Source organism: Pseudovirgaria hyperparasitica, assembly GCF_010093815.1.
Source record: "Pseudovirgaria hyperparasitica strain CBS 121739 unplaced genomic scaffold EJ05scaffold_2, whole genome shotgun sequence".
Lineage (NCBI taxonomy): Eukaryota > Fungi > Ascomycota > Dothideomycetes > Acrospermales > Acrospermaceae > Pseudovirgaria > Pseudovirgaria hyperparasitica.
Window position 1 is genome coordinate 1,246,730 of NW_022985550.1, and position 18,203 is coordinate 1,264,932.

An 18,203-nucleotide genomic window follows, 5' to 3' on the forward strand; every position below is an offset into this window, starting at 1 on the left:
TTTGTTGATTCGTGCAACAGGGCTGGAGTGAAGGTTCTAACGCGGTATCTCTCTATGGCAAATCCGGATGGATCCATGGGCCCGGGTGGGTGCAGGGAAAATATTTGCGCATGACGATCGGGGCTATCCGAGCGAGAGCTACGCCGAACCATGTTCACGTGCCCGTCTTCAGATATACAGAGTATCTTGACATTTGGAGCAGAGGCGGTGGCACACAAATACGTGTTGCAGTCAAGAACAAGAGATGACTTCGCGCCTCTTGACACAGTAGAGTTGCTGGTCTCACTAATTACCAAGTCTCACCCTTGGATGTTATCCATGGATGACATAGCGGGGCTAAGCACTTAGTCTTCCAGAGCCGCGAGAACTGGCTTGCTTGCAAGTGTGTAGAGAGACCTACGAGCTCGACGTCTGTCGGGGCATGTCGATGTTATCAGATGATTTTGCTAGTGTTGACAACGAAGTCAAGTGAAAGTGAAGTATCTGCAACACCTCGGACTGCGAGCTGCGAAGACGCGCACTACTAGAGCTTCCTGATGAGGAATAGAATGGCATAGGTAGCTTCGATGATGCGAGCTGCGAAAGGGACCGCGTGGCTCATTCGTGCAACGTGCCTCTCTGGCATCCTCAGTATTCGTCCCGTCCGAAGACATACATTTTTATAACCCATCATCAGCACCGTCGTCATCTGCGACCTTCTCTGGTACATATCAACCGTGTCTTCATGTCAAACCACCATTGGCAGCCGTAGCAGGCCGTCATTTCGTACTAAACCTCGCCGTTCCATGGACTGCACACCTTGAGAAACAGAGTTGGACGTAGCCTGTAGAAATGAAAAAATCATGATGGCGATATATAATGCGAAGGGGCGCTGCCTCCTCAAGATAAACATCTTCACTACTTTGTTGGCAATACTCACATTACTTTTATTCACTATTATGTTGCGCAAGCAGCTTCTCCTCGCAGCCAGCAGCGCTGTAGCCTGGGCAGTACCCCTTTTAGAAACTCCTACTGACACCGTACGGCCAATGCTGAAATTCACCAAGGACGGTGTCTTTCAGATTGCCGTCATGGAGGATCTGCATTTTGGAGAGGATGAGGCCACCTTTGGGCCTCCGTCTGATCAAAACACACTTCGTGTCATGAACACGATCTTGGACGCGGAAGCACCGCAGCTCGTCGTACTGAATGGTGACTTGATCACCGGAGAGAACACTTTCAAAGAAAACTCAACAGACTATATCGACGTGATAGTCAAACCTCTGGTGGATAGGAATCTGCCCTGGGCGTCGACTTATGGAAACCATGACAATCAATACAATTTGTCAACGGAAGCAATGCTGGATCGGGAGCAGAGCTACCACTTGTCCCTTACGCAGAAGATGGTATCGACAGAGAAGTCTGGCGTAACGAATTACTGGCTGCCCGTGTGTGCTCCTGATGACATTGGGGACGGTGTTCCTGCCATGCTGCTCTGGTTTTTCGACAGTCGTGGAGGCGGAGAATATCAGAAAGAAAATGCCCCGATAGTCGGTGTTGTCGATAGTACAGTTGCCGATTGGTTTTCGAGTACCAACGCCGACCTGGTCAAGAAGTATGGCAAAGTGATACCCTCACTTGCGTTCGTCCATATTCCTGCGTATGCCACAAACAGGTTCTCTAATCAGGGGGTTGACCCAAACAAGGAACCTGGCATCAACTTTGATGCAGTGTCACACCAGGGAACGGCGTGTCCTGACGGTCCTTCCAGCTGTCGTTACTTGGGGACTGATGAATCATTCATGGAATCGCTCGCGAATACGGAAGGATTGATGGCTTTATTTAGTGGACACGATCATGGTGACGACTGGTGAGTAGCTTCGAATCCGCACCGTGATCATTAGTAAACTAATCGAGTTACAAGGTGCTTCAAATGGAACTCACAGTTACCGGATATGAAGATCACAGGATCGGGGGTGAAGCTTTGTTTCGGTCGGCATACTGGGTATGGAGGTTATGGACAGTGGACCAGAGGAAGTCGACAAATTGTCGCTAATCTACAAACCATTCAAGACTTGGAGGTGGAAACCTGGAATCGTTTGGAGACCCAAGCGATCAGTGGGCGTGTCACGCTCAACTCGACCTACGGCGATGACCAGTATCCAGCGGTCCAAGGCTAAAGTTGATCTTCCGGAGGTGATGGATGTTGCATAGTCGGCAGAAGGTGTAGATTTCGTGTAGCATGCATGATCAGTAATACTATCGAGGTCAAAGAGCCTTTTCACGGCTTTCCCCGACGTGACATGTCAATTACTCTCTTCTGTGACGATATAACATTGGATAACTGTCAAAACAAGGCTAACACGGGGCCGACGGGGGGAAGAGTGGTGGACGGCTTCAAGCAAGCCGGTTGGCGTTGAGGCCGAGTCTTGAGTCGGGCTCTGGATAGTGAGGATGTTTTCGAGCACTTGGTGTAGGATAGCGGGAGACTAAAGACATGCGCATGGGAGGTATTTCGGTGATTGCGAGTGGCTTGTGAAGGCGTCGACTGAGGCGAGTCCAGGCCTGAAGTCTAAGGCCGAGGTGGACTTTTTGCAGGACAGCGACCTCCCATTGATGTCGTGGTTACTCATTACTCATTGACTACTCCACTTTGTGTAATGCCCCAATGAAGCGTTTCGTTTCGTGTAGAAAATAAAGATGAGATATGGTAGCGTGGAGCATTAGATGCGTCATCATCGTATGATGTTATGGAACGAGGCTGATACGAGCCTCTGTACGAGAGACGATGGTCGGAAAGGGTGTAGTGTTGTAGAAGCTAGAGAAATGCACCATCACTGGCCACTGGCCGCTGCCCATAGACCCACCGGAACAAGTGGGCACACGAAGATGTTGTCGTTGTCGTGTCATATATTTCTATTTCGAGAATCTGGTAGACGAGTGCACGACTACCAGTGTTTCCAGAGCGTTTCGGCGCATTTGGTGAGGCGGGGAGGCTAATACTTTGGACGCGCGATGGATGAATATGGATGGCAGGCATAGGCCCGTGAAGAGTGGAGTGGCTGATGTATGGTGCAGCGCCTCCATAATTCTCACCGACTACAGCCTCAAAACAGTATTACCATAGTGTTTTCTCCATCGGCTCGTGCCCAGAGTCATAGCCTTTATTGCTTTCTGGAACAATAGTGCTTGTTCCGCATGCGTTTGGCTGGCCTGACGAGTGATGAGTGTACGCTGAAGACCAACACCGTAATACGTACAGATCCAATAACGGTAATACTGTGCATTCGCTGAGGCTGCAATCCGTTTCGACAATCTAGCTGCGAGGAACTATTGATCATCCTGAACCCTTTTTCTGTTTGGGTAGCTTCTTCAACGCCTATTGGACGGCGCTTTAGAGATTGGCGAGACAATTACTTGCTCGGACTGGGAGTGGGGTGCGGTCGATCCCTGGAGCATGGCTGTGCAAAAGTCAATACATTGTCTGATCCTTTCGCCGTCCGTGGGCTGATACAGTATGCGCATGCTGCACGTCGCGGTTAGGTCAGTCATCATTCATCATTCATCAGTTAATAACGGTTTACAGCCCGACAGTCCATCATATATCACCCGCTACCAGGGAACTTTGGGAAAAAGTGCCGACATATGTGATCCATGCCAAAGATAAGCTTTGTACCACACGTGTAGTCTACTTGTCATGGAGACTGTCGGGCCCTGGTGTACCACAGCACGACGATGATTTGTTGATGTTGAGTGGGCGGTGTATACAAGTTCAGAAACCTGCCGTGTCAAGCTGAATGTCTATGGGCCTGAGCTGGATGATTGTCTACAGTAGTTAGGAGATCTCTCATGCGGGTAATGGCCGAGTCGCGAAACCAAAAGGTGAAGATGGTGTTGAGCTAGGGACGTCGGATAGGCGGAGACAAGATCGGCAGTCCTGGGGAGCGTTACAACGGTTACATCGCCCACACGGGCCACAGAAGGTATGGTAATAGGTGAGCAGACCAATAGTACCTCTGGCTTTTCTACAGAAAGAATTGAAATGCTTATGATAGCCCAAACACTTTTAGTGTCATTGCACATAGTAAAGCGTTGAATATCTTTATAGTCTTTTCGTGTATGATAAGTGTATGTTAAATTTAAGATCAAGCTACCTCTCCTAGATAGACTTTCACGGTTCCATAATTATTGACTACGCTACTATGTATTTACTCTATACCTGACATGTGTTTGTCTACTAGTAGTGGCACGATAAATGGACCGGAATGTTTAGTATTCCATTGAGAGAAGGCCCAATTGTCTGCACGTGGTTACCATCAGTTTGGATCCAGTGCAAAAAGGTTGCCCTTAGCCGAGCCCACTCCCGGTCTGCTTCGCTCCTATTCTGCTGCATCATCATCATCATATCCGCTCTTCGTATCTCTTGCAAGCCTCTCCTTTTCGGTACTGACCTCGTAGCCAGGTTTCTTGTAGCGATTGTATGTTCGTCGCTCGTCGTATCGCCACTTCTAGTCTGGCCCACATCCAATGGTCGTGCAGGTGGTGTCCTACCACTCGCTCATTCATGATATCCTCCTCTCTCTCAACTCTTCGGCGCAATCCACACCCCGCTCGCTGCAACTTACTTGTTCGAGCCTTACACAGTACAGATGGGTACTGTGTTTCAGAAGAACACTCACTGCACGTGCTCACTCTTGGGAGAAACATGCTGTAGGCTGTAGCTGGCCGCCCGTGCTGGAGGATAATCGTGGCGTCTGCATCTACACATCTACGCTATCAGGCCGCTATCGCTAACTCGCACGACGAGGTTCATGTTTAGAGAATATGCATATGCGGTCTAGCACTCACGGTACAGTGTGAGGTAGCATTTGCATTCCCTCTACACTCTAGTCTCTAGCGGTCCGGAATGACACGTGACGCCATGATTCTATATTTGGCCTTGTCAGCTAGATCGTTCGACATATTGTCGATACTATCCACTGCTGACTGCTAACTATGCCGTTAAGGTACCGCGTTGACGGTTCCCTTCCGCCTCTTTGGGCGTCATCCACTATCGAACCCTCCCGGCGCTGTAGTGGGTTTTCCGTCTTTGGCCTGGCCAACATTTGATCATCCTGAACCAAACCCACTGCCAGTTCATACTCTATCTTGAACGGCTAAGCATACTGGGATCCACTATCCCGTTCGGTCGTCTTTCTGTCTGTCCCAGCCCTGCCACCTGTGCTCATACGTCGAACTCGAGATTCAGCCTCTTTGGCGCCACGTTCCGACTCTGAGCAAATGGTCTCTATTACGTCGCTACCAGGGGTCTTATGCATTGGCCCAGGACGATCCCTAGTCCTATATTACTACATTCTGTTCTCCATATAACACGCTCACATGCCTCCTTCAACATATCCGCATCGTTGGATCAGTCACTCGCTTAACACATTCGTTTGATAAAACATTTCAAGAACTACAACAATGTCTAGTCCATCTTCACCACTCCATGAGCTATCGTCAGAAAGGAACACCAGTACCAGTGCCAACAGTACCAGTGCTAAGGATCGTAAGAGGAGGAGAATCTACAGGGCTTGCGATTACTGTCGTTTACGAAAATCACGATGTGATGGCAAAATGCCTTGTACTGGTTGCAAGGCCATTGATCATGGTACTATGCTTTACTACTGGATTCAGACGTCTGCCACTAACGAGCAATTGTAGAATGTTCGTACAGTGATTCTTTGAGGAGTCGGCGTGGAGGTCCACGCTACATTGAAGAACTGGAAGGAAAGATCCGCAGTTTGGAACATGCCCTGCAGACTGTCAATGCCGAGGAACGTATCGAGAATGCACATGTCAGAGCGCTTCTGGTCGAGCAGTTGAAGGATGCCGGTGGTCCTTGGAATTCAAAGTCCTCGGAATATCTCAGCAGATCTTCGGAGAATAGTCCCACGAAAGTTGTCGATGAGCTACCCGAGGAGGGCGAAGAGCTGCTCGAGACCATGATCGAGGTGAGCATCAATGGCTGCGGACTGACGCTCAGGACTGATTCCTGTCTACAGGCTACTGGTATTCTCAATATTGACATCGTTGCTACTGAGTCTGAGTATCGCGCCCAGATGCTTCCAGCTGCATACACGGGCAGTCGGCCGGAGTCGTTCGTTCGTTCTTCGCCTTTACCTCCAGACTCGCCACACTTCAGCCACCCTCAACTTGGAATTTCTCCGAATTTCTCGAGTGGTAGCTACGTAACATCGCTACCTCCAAAGAAGACTGCAATGTTTTTCATAGATGTGGCACTGAATCACCCATGCTGCTTGATGAACTTTGTCCATCGCCCAACACTCAATGAGCTTCTTGAGGAAGTGTACGAAGACAGTGACATGCCTATGGGGTCTCAGACCGCTACTGCTCTCATTTATGGTTTCTCTGCCATTGGAGCTCTTTTCTCGGGTAGTCACTTTGGTGCAGACTCCGAAGAATGCACACCACCGGGGTAATTTAGATTTTCGCTTTCTATTTGGACCTTACTGATGAGCATCCGTGTAGATATCAATACTTCCAGACCTGTCAAACAATGATCGATCCACTCGCTTGTAACGACATTGTTACCATGCAAGCTTTGATATGTGCAATCCTGTATATGCAAGGCACGGGCATGGTGACGCGATCGTATTCGACGATCTGCGCTGCTACTTCCGCTGCTGTCCGTATGGGCCTGCATCGCGCTTCACCGCCTAGCAGTCTTGATGCAATTCAACTTGAGCTCCGAAAGCGTGTCTTTTGGGTCTTGAGAACCATGGACACTTATGTCACTTCCATGCTTGGCTTTCCTCGGACGCTCGGAGAAGAAAATGTGGATCAAGAGATGCCAATCGCTCTAGAAGATCATTTTATCACAACTTCCGGCATCATCGCAGAGGGGCAATCAAGCAGTATACAGTCAAACATGGGCCCAGTCAACGCCCATACTCGGCTGATCAAGATCATGGCGCAAACCCTTCGCCAGATCTATCCGTCGAAGCGACCATCTAGCTCTGTAAACTTTGCATATGGTGTCTCTCCAACGAGCGTGTCTCAGATTGAATCTGAGCTTGAGCAATGGTTTGAAGATTTGTCCCGATCCGACAACACTTCTGTTCCGTCAAGCTCTTTCGAGATACGGTAAAATTACATCTATCTTGTATGGTTAGATTACAGCTAACAGTTTTTAGAACTCAGCTCCTCCTTCGCATGGCGTATGGTCACGTTCAGATGGTCCTCTATCGCCCCTTTCTGCACCACATCTTGAAGCCACGGTCTGAGGGTAACATCCAACTCCGATCCTATGCGTGTGCTTCTGCATGTATCAAAGCTGCAATGCAAATTGTTTGGTTGGCTGAAGAGTTGGATTCACGAGGGCTGATCCACGAGGCGTACTGGTTCACTTCTTACATCACGTCGTTTGCTGTGACCACGCTCTACCTATTCATCACCACGGCACGCGATGATCCAACAAGAGAGGAGACACGACACACTGCAGAACGCGGTCGTGCCATTGTCTACAAACTGGCCAAGAGCAACCCTATGGCGGATTGGTGCCTTTCATCTCTCAACGCGAGTCCTTTTCTCCAGGACCAGGAATTCTACTTCAATCCTCCTAGTTGACTAGCCGGGGAGAGTCTGAAGTCACAGCAAGCAGCTGATGTAGGTCCATCGCACGGTGCTACAAGTAGCTCGAGCTCGAGCACCAATGCAACTCCGGATTACCGGCACAGCATTACTGATGCATCGCATCTTCGTTTCCACCCACGAGCGCCCGACCCACAACCACAAATGCAGCTGCCCTTCTCAGTCTCTCCCATCGATGACCATGCAACTGGCATGGCCATTCCAGTTACTGCAAGCGGCGAATCTCTCTACGCCATGCCTTATGTACCTCTATCGCCATTTGAGACCAAGGAGAGCACGTCCTACTTTGACGTGCAAAACACGAATTCGGAACCTCATGATTCGCATATGTCGACGCCACAATTTGGTCACTACTATGGACCAGATGTGGCCAGTCAAATGGCTTGGGATCCATCAACCACCCAGCCAATGCCTTTCAAACTGGATCTAGACCTGATTAGTTGATATCGTATACGATGGCATCAAATCGCGCAGTGCGCATTTGACGCTTTGCACCTGTTTTCAGTATCATGCAATATTTTTGCCGCGCAAAAAGTCCTGGTTGTGAGCGACATGTTATTTTGTACGGGATCAAGTTTATGCGTCTTGTTACTTTTCAAATCACTTGTTTTTGTTTTATTATATATAGATCTGCTACGACTCTCCTTGAGATACCCACCAACGCAGCACGGATCGGCGTTTAGCACATGACCATATCTGTCATTATGTATTGTACATTTCTTGGTTAGAGATTATTAGCTGTACTGGATACATGATAGTTGATGAATATGCACAGACTAACCAAGTAACGATTAATTAGTAATATGAACACCAGACTTACTCGATTTCACAAGCTCGTCTATTCTTCCTTACAACTTAATCTCTCTTCAACTGTCGTTTCTCGCGGAAGAGAAACCAATAGTTGACAAATCGGACACGAACATCAACAACAGCAAATCATCCATATCGCCCTTGTATTACTCGTCTTAACTTTGTACTACATGTGTATCGTAAATTCTTGCAATTGTTTCAGGGATGATGCTAGGTTTTTCTATGGGGACTGCTACATGCTTGTTGCGAGCCCCGTATATATGTCATTTATTGGGATTGGGACGGTACGGTATGGGATCCACAATAATTGGAAAGACCCATGCACAGACACACACAGACACCCACACACATACAAGGTGAAAAATGAAAGAATTGAAGGAGACTGCGGATATTGAGAGTTTGGATACTGGAGTGGATTGGCTTTGTTTTTTTTGGCACTGGTTGCGTTTATGTGTCCGTGGTGTGTGTTTGTTTTTCATGTGTGTATAAGACGTACATGTGAATAACACTTCTTTAGAATGGAATGGAATGCCATGCCATTCTTGTGGGTGACCGTGTGGGTGTGAGAAGCAAGTCTTACTCGTGTACTGCGTGTGTGCTGTGGTGTGCACGTAACGTGTACACGTGCCACGTGAATAAGACCTTGCCTGCGTCAAGACCTGGTCATTACCATCCGATATCGTCTAGTGGTTAGGATACCTCGTTTTCACCGTGGGGGCCGGGGTTCAAGTCCCCGTATCGGAAGAATGTCTTTTCTTTTGGGTTTTCTGACGTTTTGGGAGGAGGGAGGGGGATGTGTTTGGGTTCGGTGTGTGTTGTTTGGAGGTGGAGGGTGTTAGAAGGTGTTCATAACAGAGGAGAGTGGAGAGAGAATGAGCGATAGAGTAGAGTAAAGAGATTGAAGTAGACATGTTTTTGCAAAAAGAGATTGCGGCAGATGTGTAGACGTAGTACTTACTAGAGGGTCTAAAAGAATAGTCAAGAGATATGGATAAATGATAGATGATCCTCTGCAAGAATATTGTCTTGGGCCTACGTGATAGTACAGTACTATAGCTAGACTCCTCAACTTTTATGTATATATAGTCCTACATATCCAAGGATATGAAACTTGTATATGAAAAAAAAAATCTTGCACATGGAAGTACAGTGACAGCCCATTCAGCCAATTTTGCGATGACTATCCGACGTGCTAAGGGAGATTTGTACGAGGATTCGTCGCGAGTACGGATTCTTGTTGTTGAGGTACAATGGACAGCATTGAACGCAACAACGGTATGACTTTCTCAGTTCTGTCTCCTATAAGGTTCGTAAAGCATTAAGCTTGATGACAGACTATGTGACACACAATCTGCCTTTGGATTCTGTCGGAGGTGCTAGGCTTAACTCAGCATCCTCGACATTGCTTCTAATAGTATCTAGAATTTTGGAAATAATAGCAATTATGTATCTAACAGCACCTGTGCTGGGCTAAATATAGGTTTCAAACGTGTGGCCGAGGCAGACAGCTCCAACCGCCGCCAAGGATCGGATAGTTTTGATTGAAAACACACAATGCCACCTACCAGGACACGCTTGAAGAGCAGGGTCGGGTAAATATATCACAGCTGCAATCGTGATGTACGATAGTAAATTTAAAGCTGCATTCCTCGTCTGTCGCTGTGATTCGTCGCACTCGTGCAGGGTCCTTGCATGGCGCTCTTATTTGCAGGCAAAGCGGAACGGAGCGACGGATAAATTCGAAACGGGCGGGGAAGGAAGCAATAAAGCTTGTTGTTGTTCAGATTTTGAGGATCATTTGTCAAGATGACTCCGGTCGCTCCAGATATGAGCCAGAATCGTGGTCTCGGATGAGGACCGGAGCGAAGGAGCTGAGATGCATGCAGCCACGATGGAACGCTTTGCAACAGCAATTTATTGCCTGGTGCTACGTTTCCATCAACCGTACATAATGGCGTCTCGGTCTGAGCAGATTTGGTGCATTAGCGCGAGGAATACGCTGATCTTCGTTGGAAACCAGCCGATTCAACCTAATTCAGTGGGCCGTGTTCGTTTTAACCTTGTGAGCTGAGCATATGCCTGTTGTCTGTGCATGTTTGTGTAAGACGATCGATAAAGATTTAAATCCATCGTCTCTCGCCCACTGCACCTTGACGAAGCTGACTACTGCTTTCGATAACAATAAAACAACATGCGCGTCTCAATCGTCTCAGCTCTTTTCTTGGCGCTCAACGCCAGTGCCGCGACTATTGGTACTTTGAACCACTCTGACATGGACGAATGAACCTTGCTGACACTGCACAGCGGCCCGCAAAACGAAGCCGTACATAACCATCAACACCGAGACCGATCTCCACTGGAGTCGCGAGTATCCAGACAACCTGAACCCGGTTGTTGAGTACTACTATGGCGTCACCTCAATCAATGTGACCTGCTGGGTCGAGACAACCATGAAGGACGACAAGGGCATCGAGAACGGCAACCCAGTATATCTTGGCGTGGCCAACGCGACGACCTCGCTATCCGCATACATAGCCGAAGACTTCGTCCAGGGCGGCGATCACGACTTCCAGGACGAGCTGGAGGAATGTCCTGCCATAACGCACGCAGCCGGTTCCGTCGAGGAACAATACTGGATCACTGTCAACAACCCAGACGGCACCACGGAATGGTATTTTCCCTGCTACGAGCAGCCGAGCACGAAGGCAGCCTTCAAGAAGGACTATGATGTTATCTACCCGGAGATTCAGTGCTACCAAACAGGCGGCGAGGCTGTGAATGGCAACACGTACGTGCTTGTGGAGTCTTAGAGAAGAAGTCCGAAACGAAAGCTGACAGTTGAGCAGAACGTGGGTATATGGATTGAGAACTAGGTGTTTCTTGCCTGGAGGCTGGTTTAGTTCAGTGGAGTACCATGGTGAGGTCTAATCATTGAATGATGTATTGACGTGTTACTGATTAACAACAGGCGAGGCTCCTTTGTGTTAGGCCCAGCAACACAACGTTATTTGATAAGAACGTGTGTGAAAAGCAGGAGTGTGATCTAGTATGCATGTAGTGATAAAATATACGCACTACATCCTGGTCGCTAACCTCTTCCTCGTCCTTTGTTCCGAACGTCGTCCCATGCTGCCGACCGGCATGGATGTATGACATAGGTAGCATCAAACTCAAAGGATGTTAGTCATACCCGTGTAACAAGTTCCTCCATGCTCGTCCTACAGTTTCGAACTCAGTGTTGCGGCACCTTTACGCAAGAGACGTGATTGGCTATACAATAGCGTTTTCGAGCCTGCGGCAATTCACGGCGATTGGGCGGCCCGACTCGGCTTAAGAATACCAAACGTTTATCCAAGCATTTAATCGGACATCATGGACCGAGTCAACGTTACAAGCATTGCGGGTGACCTGAAGTGCGGAGAACCGATGCGGAGACTCGATACTGTCTTTAAAGAGCTGGGACCGCCGCTGTACACTGCTATACTTCCTTTCTGTTTTCTGCTTTGCACTTAAGTCGAGACAGGCAACTAGATCGATTAATGGAAGGACATACACAGCCTTCCATCATGACTGCTAGCAGCTTCGCATTGGAGCATCCAAAGACAGCTATAGTGTTTGGTGCTGTCCTCGCGTCCTGGCTTTATGTAGGTCTTTCCTACGACACGACCGTGCAACAACTGACAATATCAGCTTGGAGGTCTAGTCATATATCGTCTATGGTTTCATCCACTCTCGAAGTATCCTGGGCCATTTCTAGCGAAAGTCACTGATTGGTGAGGATTGGTGCCGTCATGCTCCCTGTCAAACTGTTAATAGAAGCAGGTACTCTGCATACCACGCATGGAAAGGAGACAGACACCTCGAGTTCTGGAGATGCCACGAGCAGTACGGCCAATTCGTCAGATTTGGCCCTAACAGTCTGTCTGTCAACACCAACACGGCCTTGAAGGATATCTATGGCTTCAAGGCAAACGTCAGGAAGTCAGACTTCTATGCAGCCTTCCCACCCACCAAGGACACCTTCAACACCCATAGCAGCATCGACAAGGTAGCTCACGCCCGCAAGCGCAGAGTCTTGTCCCATGCCTTCTCCGACAGCGCTATCAAAGCCATGGAGAACCACATCATCGCCCACATTCGCGTTTTCTGCGACAAACTAGGCGAAAAGGCCTTTCCACGAGGCCGCACCGTCGAATCCCTCGAAAAGTACTCTCAGGAGAAGTGGAGCAAAGCGCAAAACATCGCTGACTGGGCTAACTACATGACCTTTGACATCATGGGCGACCTCTGCTTCGGCAAGTCCTTCGGCATGCTCGAGCGACCCGACAACCGCTTCGCCATCGACCTCCTCGCGAACGCCGCCCACCGCCATCTAATCTGCGGCACCTACCTGCCCATCCACACCTACCACCTCGACAAAATCCTCTTCCGCAAAATCGCCTCCGGCCGCGAGCGCTACATGGCATACAGCCGGGCCCAAGCCGCCGAACGCACAAAAGCCGGCCTGGACGTCGACCGCAAGGACTTCTTCTACCACCTCCTGCGCGCCACCGACCCGGAAACCGGCAAAGGTTTCAGCGGACCGGAACTCTGGGCCGAAAGCAACCTGCTCATCATCGCCGGCTCCGACACCACCTCCACCGCCCTCGCCGCCACCTTCTTCTACCTCACCCACAACCCACACGCCCTCGAGCTACTCACATCCGAAGTCCGCACCGCCTTCTCCTCCGTCGACGACATCCGCATCGGCGCCACGCTGTCCAGCCTCGCGTTCCTGCGCGCCTGCATCGACGAGGCAATGCGTCTCAGCCCCTCCGTCGGCGGCCTGTTACCGCGCGAGATCCTCCCAGGAGGCCTCACGCTCGACGGCCACACGCTACCCGCCGGCACGGTCGTCGGCGTGCCGCACTACGCCATCCATCACAACCCAGCCTACTTCCCGGCGCCTTTCACGTTCGACCCGGCACGTTGGCTTGCGCCGTCGCATCCGTTGAGCACGGGGTATACGGCTGCGCAGGTGGCGGCTGCGCAAAGTGCGTTTTGCGCGTTCAGTGTGGGCCCACGCGGGTGTATTGGGAAGGGCATGGCGTATGCGGAGCTGGGGATTGCGGTGGCGCGCGCTGTGTGGTTGTATGATGTGCGAGTGGCGCCGGGGACGACGTTGGGTGAGGGCAGGCCGGAGTGGGAGTGGGGACGCAGACGTGCTGAGGAGTATCAGTTGAAGGATACGTTCACGAGTGTGAAGGATGGGCCGTTGGTGCAGTTTGCGTCGAGGTTATGAATCGTGTCACGGCGCAGATGGGAGCGTCGAACAAAATTAGAGAATGTGAATTGTACGAATAAGCAACATTATCATATCACTGTGTATAGTGCTTCGTCAGCAGTCTCGAGCAAAAGACTTACACTAGCCACAATGTAACAAGCAATATTGATTTCAGATCGGCCATCCACTATTGCAATCTCTATCTGGTTCAATATCAGACAGATCTGGAGCAAGCATGTGGGCAACCGTTGGATGAAACAGGGCGATTCTGTACGTAAGGACTGGCGGACACAATGATGACTTTCAAGGCTAATTTAGATAATAAAACATTTTGTGATGCAGTGGCGCGTTGTGCCGATGCTTATTGGTTTGTGGAAGGTGACATGACCAACATTTGTACCTCCTGTACCTCGCATGGCCGCCAACATCCAGGCATGTTTCATTTCGTTTCTTAACGACTCAATCGTACAGCCAATAAGTGCTTTAAGTTATAAAACAAGGATCAGTACGGTAGTGGACTTGTCTTCGTTCTAGTTAATCACGCAAAGAATTGACTTGAGTAAACAAGAGATAGTTGTTCGTTGTAGGTGGGATATCTCATTTAGGTGACAAAGGAAATGCTAATCGACCCAACATCCGAGACCTCTATAAAGCCAGGAAATAATGCTAGACAGCGACTCCCAATCGCTAGTGCCGTCCAATGCAATGCTGTGAACAAAAGAGAGTTATCTAAGTTTACCGAACATCAATGGCACTTTTGGTATGGTCGTGGTCAGTTGCCAATAGAGTGGGCGTTGAAATTGATACTAGAGGCAGTAGTTTTTAAGATTGACAACGTGCTTACGCTCGCCACGTCGCCTCCTCATCAATTGGCATGGGAGTTCTCTGTTGTAAGTCGTCGACCGATTCTTGATCATCATCCTGATACGATCTTGTAGATGATGCAGACCGCACAGGGGAGGACTCGTGGGAGAAAGATTGTGTCAATGCCTCCGTCAAAGCTGCCTGCCGACTCCGGTCTTCTTCAGAATCATGACTACTCGGCTTTCGCTGGGGCTTCGATATCGATCGCTGACGCCGTAGCTCATCTCGTTGCTGCATTATCTCAAGTTCTCGCTCGACAGCTCTTGCTCTCCGCTCCTCCACGTCCTTTCTTTTGACAACCTTCTTGAGTGCGTCGCTTGCCTGTATGAGGCCATCGATGCTTATAGCATGATTCGTCATCTGATGATTGATATAATGGTATATAGTTGCTGGATTATCACAGTCCAGTAATTGCCGTTCGTTGAGCTTGAGAAGTGCAAGGGCAATTTGAAACATGAAAGTAGAGCCGTCGTGCATGCATAATACGACATCCCAGACACGGAATAACGCTTCAGCAGACAGGCAGTCAGTAAAGACAGAGAGAAACCACTGGAAGGTCAGGGCTTCAAGCTCGATACCGAGATCGTCCAGATGGTTTGACAGCTTCGGCAGCATTTCTGTCACGTAGGATCGTAGTACGACCTGATCGGCCCTCGACGTAAGGAGTGAATGGTCGTAGTAGTTATTGGGCAGTATATTCTCGATCATAGACGCCAAAACCCAAAAAGCATCCTCGGCGGTAGGCATTATGAGCAGAAGTGAGGCAGTAATAAGGTTCATGCCTTGACAATAACCAACCTCCGTGTTCCGGCGGGAGTAGGCAAGGAGAACTTCGTTGAGCTTTTGTACCCCTGGGCCCTTGCGGAAGAAGATGTTGTCTGTCAGGGTTCGTGTAATGTCCATCTGGATCTGGCTTGCAATCACAGGATCGTCCACACCATTCTTGACGAGGTCTTCGTAGTATCCAGGTACCCTGAGCTCAGAAGCACCGCTACACTCAGCCCATATTTTCGCACGATAAGTCACTGGAATCCCACTGAGGACGAGCTCACGAAACTCCTGCCATTTCGCGCGACCAACTTTTCCTTTGTTGCCGAGACTTGCTACACCCACGATCTCGCCATCCATCAGGAGAGCTTCTGGCATCGTGAGCCCTTTCGCACGATTCTCGTTATTTACTTCTCCTTCCCGCTTCCGTTCAGCTCTGACTTTGCGCAGAAATTCGTTCCATCTCACTGTTTTATCGCGCTGCAGTGAGTCATGTAATTCGGTTAGCTGCTCAAGCAATGCTTTCACCGGGTCAGGCTGTTGCTTGTTAGGCATTGGATTAACTGGAGAAGAGACAGCTGGACTGGTTGACAACTGAGAAGTGGCAAATTCAGCGTTGCTAGAGGATATGCGAGACGGTGACGGCTCCGGATTTATGCTGAGCGCAGGCACGGAGCCTCGCTTATCCACTTTCACATTTGAGGGTCTGTGGCTCGTCTCAATCTCTGTCGCTTCTACAGCTGTGATAGGTGCAGTCGAAGGTGTATGCGACAATAACTCCGTTGGAAATGTGGCAAGCTTGAGAAAGTCCTGCCACCGCTTGCCAGACACAGCATTAAGATCCTCAGTGGAGTGCGTACTGCTAGGTCGCTCATAACTTTCCGTGTCTTGACGATGAGCGACTTTCCTTTCGTCTTCTTCTTCCTCAAGAGTGACTCTGACGTCTCTAAGAGACTCGACGTTACTACCTCTCTTGTGCTTACGAAGAGCTGCTGCTGCTTCGCTTTGCCTTTTCTTCCTTCGCTGATCATATATGAAGCCGAACCTGTCAGTCAGAAATTCTTGACTTGCACCTATGTTATTGTGATGAGCCATGAGCGTTGGCGGACGCGAATCTTCGGGAAGGATGGTGTCCATCTCGACAGGACCGAGATTGCTCGCCCCTCTCCGAAGGTTTCCATTAGGACTTGGAGAAGCTAAATTTGATGTTCGTAGGCTATCTGGCGAAACTCCTTTGCCTCGTATTGTTCCGTTCGGCCCAAGCGAACTACGTGTAGCTCTACCTCGGGGTGCACTTACAGATGCGACTTTCGAAACAGACGCAGCCGACCCCGTAGAGACTGTGCGAGCACCTCCCGGGCGTTGCAATGATGGTGTCGAGCTTTTCACTTTCACAGTCTTCGCCTTGTCTGTCTCCTTCCCGGCTTGTACTCCTCCCACCAACTTCAGTGCCCATGAGGTCATTGTATTTGCTTGTCGACGCTCAGATGAACTCCTTCCGATATCTTGGCTCTGCAGTCTTCGAAGGTTGGGTACTGCTTTTCCCAAATCGTTAACGTGCCCCAGGGGTGTGAATAAGTCCTGTCTTAGGGCTTTTCGCGCCGGTTGTGATCCACTGTTCGCCCTTGATCTGTCACGTGTCCCAGTAGCATCACTGTCACTGATTAGGCTGGGCGCCTTACTGCCTTTCTTTGTTGTACCCGTCCAAACATACGACTTCCAGGTCCGTGCTCCTGCAGGCTGTGTCGCTTGCTCCTCATCTCGCCTAGTACTACTCAAAGCTTGGCTGACGGCAAACGATAAGTCCTCGTGGAGGCTGAGGTTTTCTGAACATTCCGATATGTCATCTTCCATCGCTCTCATAAGCCTTTTGTCAATATCATCGTCCAGATGTGTGCTATCAGATTCAAGGTCGCCTTTCATTCGCAATGGATCAGAGACCACCTGAGATTTTTCCAGAGTCCTAAGACGGGTTTCGATATCGAGATTGGACACCTCACACGCTAGTAGCATCTTTCTCAGTATCCTCTCCCTCTCTTCTGTTTTCCTTCTTAGTGCGGTAATCTGTGCATCTCTTTCGGCGAGGTCATTAGCGAATTGGCGGATCAGCGGTATTGCACCCGTACGGTCAATCATCTTCTGAATATGCTCATCATCTGTATAATGAGTATTTCCAGGCACCACCCTGGCGTACTTTGGTGTATCATCGAACAGTGCGTTCCGGTTGTTCTCAGACGACGGAGTGGCTACAAGACTTCCTACTAGGGAGCGTGAGGCTTTAGACACTTTACGTATCGTGCTCGATTCTGCGGAAGGCACTTCCTTGGTTGCATCGGCTGTTGTCTCGGTCGTCGATATCGTGTTGGGTGCAAGGGATAGTTCGCTAGGTATTGGTGGGCTGTCGAGGGTTGGGGACAACGAGGGAAAGGATGTAAGACTCTTCTGAGACGAGAGAGTCGAGCTCTGAAGTGAAGTGTTGGATGAATGTTTACGAGGGCGTACCCTCACAGTGCTATGTTTCCTGCCACTCGAATGTGAGGTTTGCGAGGAGGTACGGTGGAGTGAGGCGTCGTTGAGGGGCTCCATCTCCACCGCTCAGTCGTATCGAGCACCAGTATGAAGCATGAGCGACACAAGAATAAATGTGAGGGTCAAGACAATGTTGAGAAGTACTTGGCAGAAGCTTTAATATACCGCGAGTGGAGCTATGTCGTGTGCAACGTGTGCGCGGAGACGTCATGGGCCGCAGGGATACGCGTGGGGCTGGGTACTGCTGGTGTACCTTTGCGCGACGAGAGGCAAGCAGTCGTCGGTAATTAGATGTAGATATGAAAGTGTGCGTAGACGTGGAAGCAGAATTAAAGGA

At 49.6% G+C, this 18,203-nt stretch overlaps 5 protein-coding genes and 1 non-coding gene across 6 annotated transcripts; 5 read left to right on the plus strand and 1 right to left on the minus strand.

Moving 5' to 3' along the window:
* Positions 1-1,028: 1,028 nt before the first annotated feature.
* Positions 1,029-2,159, plus strand: EJ05DRAFT_530401 (Metallo-dependent phosphatase; the record flags this gene model as incomplete). The annotated part of the gene is made up of 2 exons (XM_033748969.1): positions 1,029-1,849; positions 1,904-2,159. 2 exons carry the CDS (start codon positions 1,029-1,031, stop codon positions 2,157-2,159), a joined length of 1,077 nt encoding a protein of 358 aa, XP_033604411.1.
* A 3,104-nt stretch (positions 2,160-5,263) lies between these two features.
* Positions 5,264-7,692, plus strand: EJ05DRAFT_190961 (uncharacterized protein). The gene is made up of 5 exons (XM_033739680.1): positions 5,264-5,629; positions 5,683-5,972; positions 6,024-6,457; positions 6,511-7,125; positions 7,176-7,692. Exons 1-5 carry the CDS (start codon positions 5,443-5,445, stop codon positions 7,606-7,608), a joined length of 1,959 nt encoding a protein of 652 aa, XP_033604412.1. The 5' UTR covers positions 5,264-5,442; the 3' UTR covers positions 7,609-7,692.
* A 1,422-nt stretch (positions 7,693-9,114) lies between these two features.
* On the plus strand, positions 9,115-9,186 carry EJ05DRAFT_t16. The gene has a single exon. It is a non-coding gene; the product is annotated as a tRNA-Glu (tRNA).
* A 1,222-nt stretch (positions 9,187-10,408) lies between these two features.
* Positions 10,409-11,424, plus strand: EJ05DRAFT_507567 (uncharacterized protein; the record flags this gene model as incomplete). Its single annotated transcript, XM_033747933.1, has 4 exons — positions 10,409-10,694; positions 10,747-11,230; positions 11,289-11,364; positions 11,416-11,424. Coding segments are annotated over exons 1-4 (630 nt in total), but the record flags the coding sequence as incomplete, so codon positions are not given.
* A 584-nt stretch (positions 11,425-12,008) lies between these two features.
* Positions 12,009-13,723, plus strand: EJ05DRAFT_491502 (cytochrome P450; the record flags this gene model as incomplete). The annotated part of the gene is made up of 3 exons (XM_033745986.1): positions 12,009-12,086; positions 12,133-12,215; positions 12,265-13,723. The coding sequence occupies 3 exons, from the start codon at positions 12,009-12,011 to the stop codon at positions 13,721-13,723; spliced, it is 1,620 nt and encodes a 539-aa protein (XP_033604414.1).
* Positions 13,724-14,545: 822 nt separating this feature from the next.
* On the minus strand, positions 14,546-18,128 carry EJ05DRAFT_507568 (TBC-domain-containing protein; the record flags this gene model as incomplete). The annotated part of the gene is made up of 1 exon (XM_033747934.1): positions 14,546-18,128. The coding sequence occupies exon 1, from the start codon at positions 17,921-17,923 to the stop codon at positions 14,546-14,548; it is 3,378 nt and encodes a 1,125-aa protein (XP_033604415.1). The 5' UTR covers positions 17,924-18,128.
* Between the last annotated feature and the right edge of the window lie 75 nt (positions 18,129-18,203).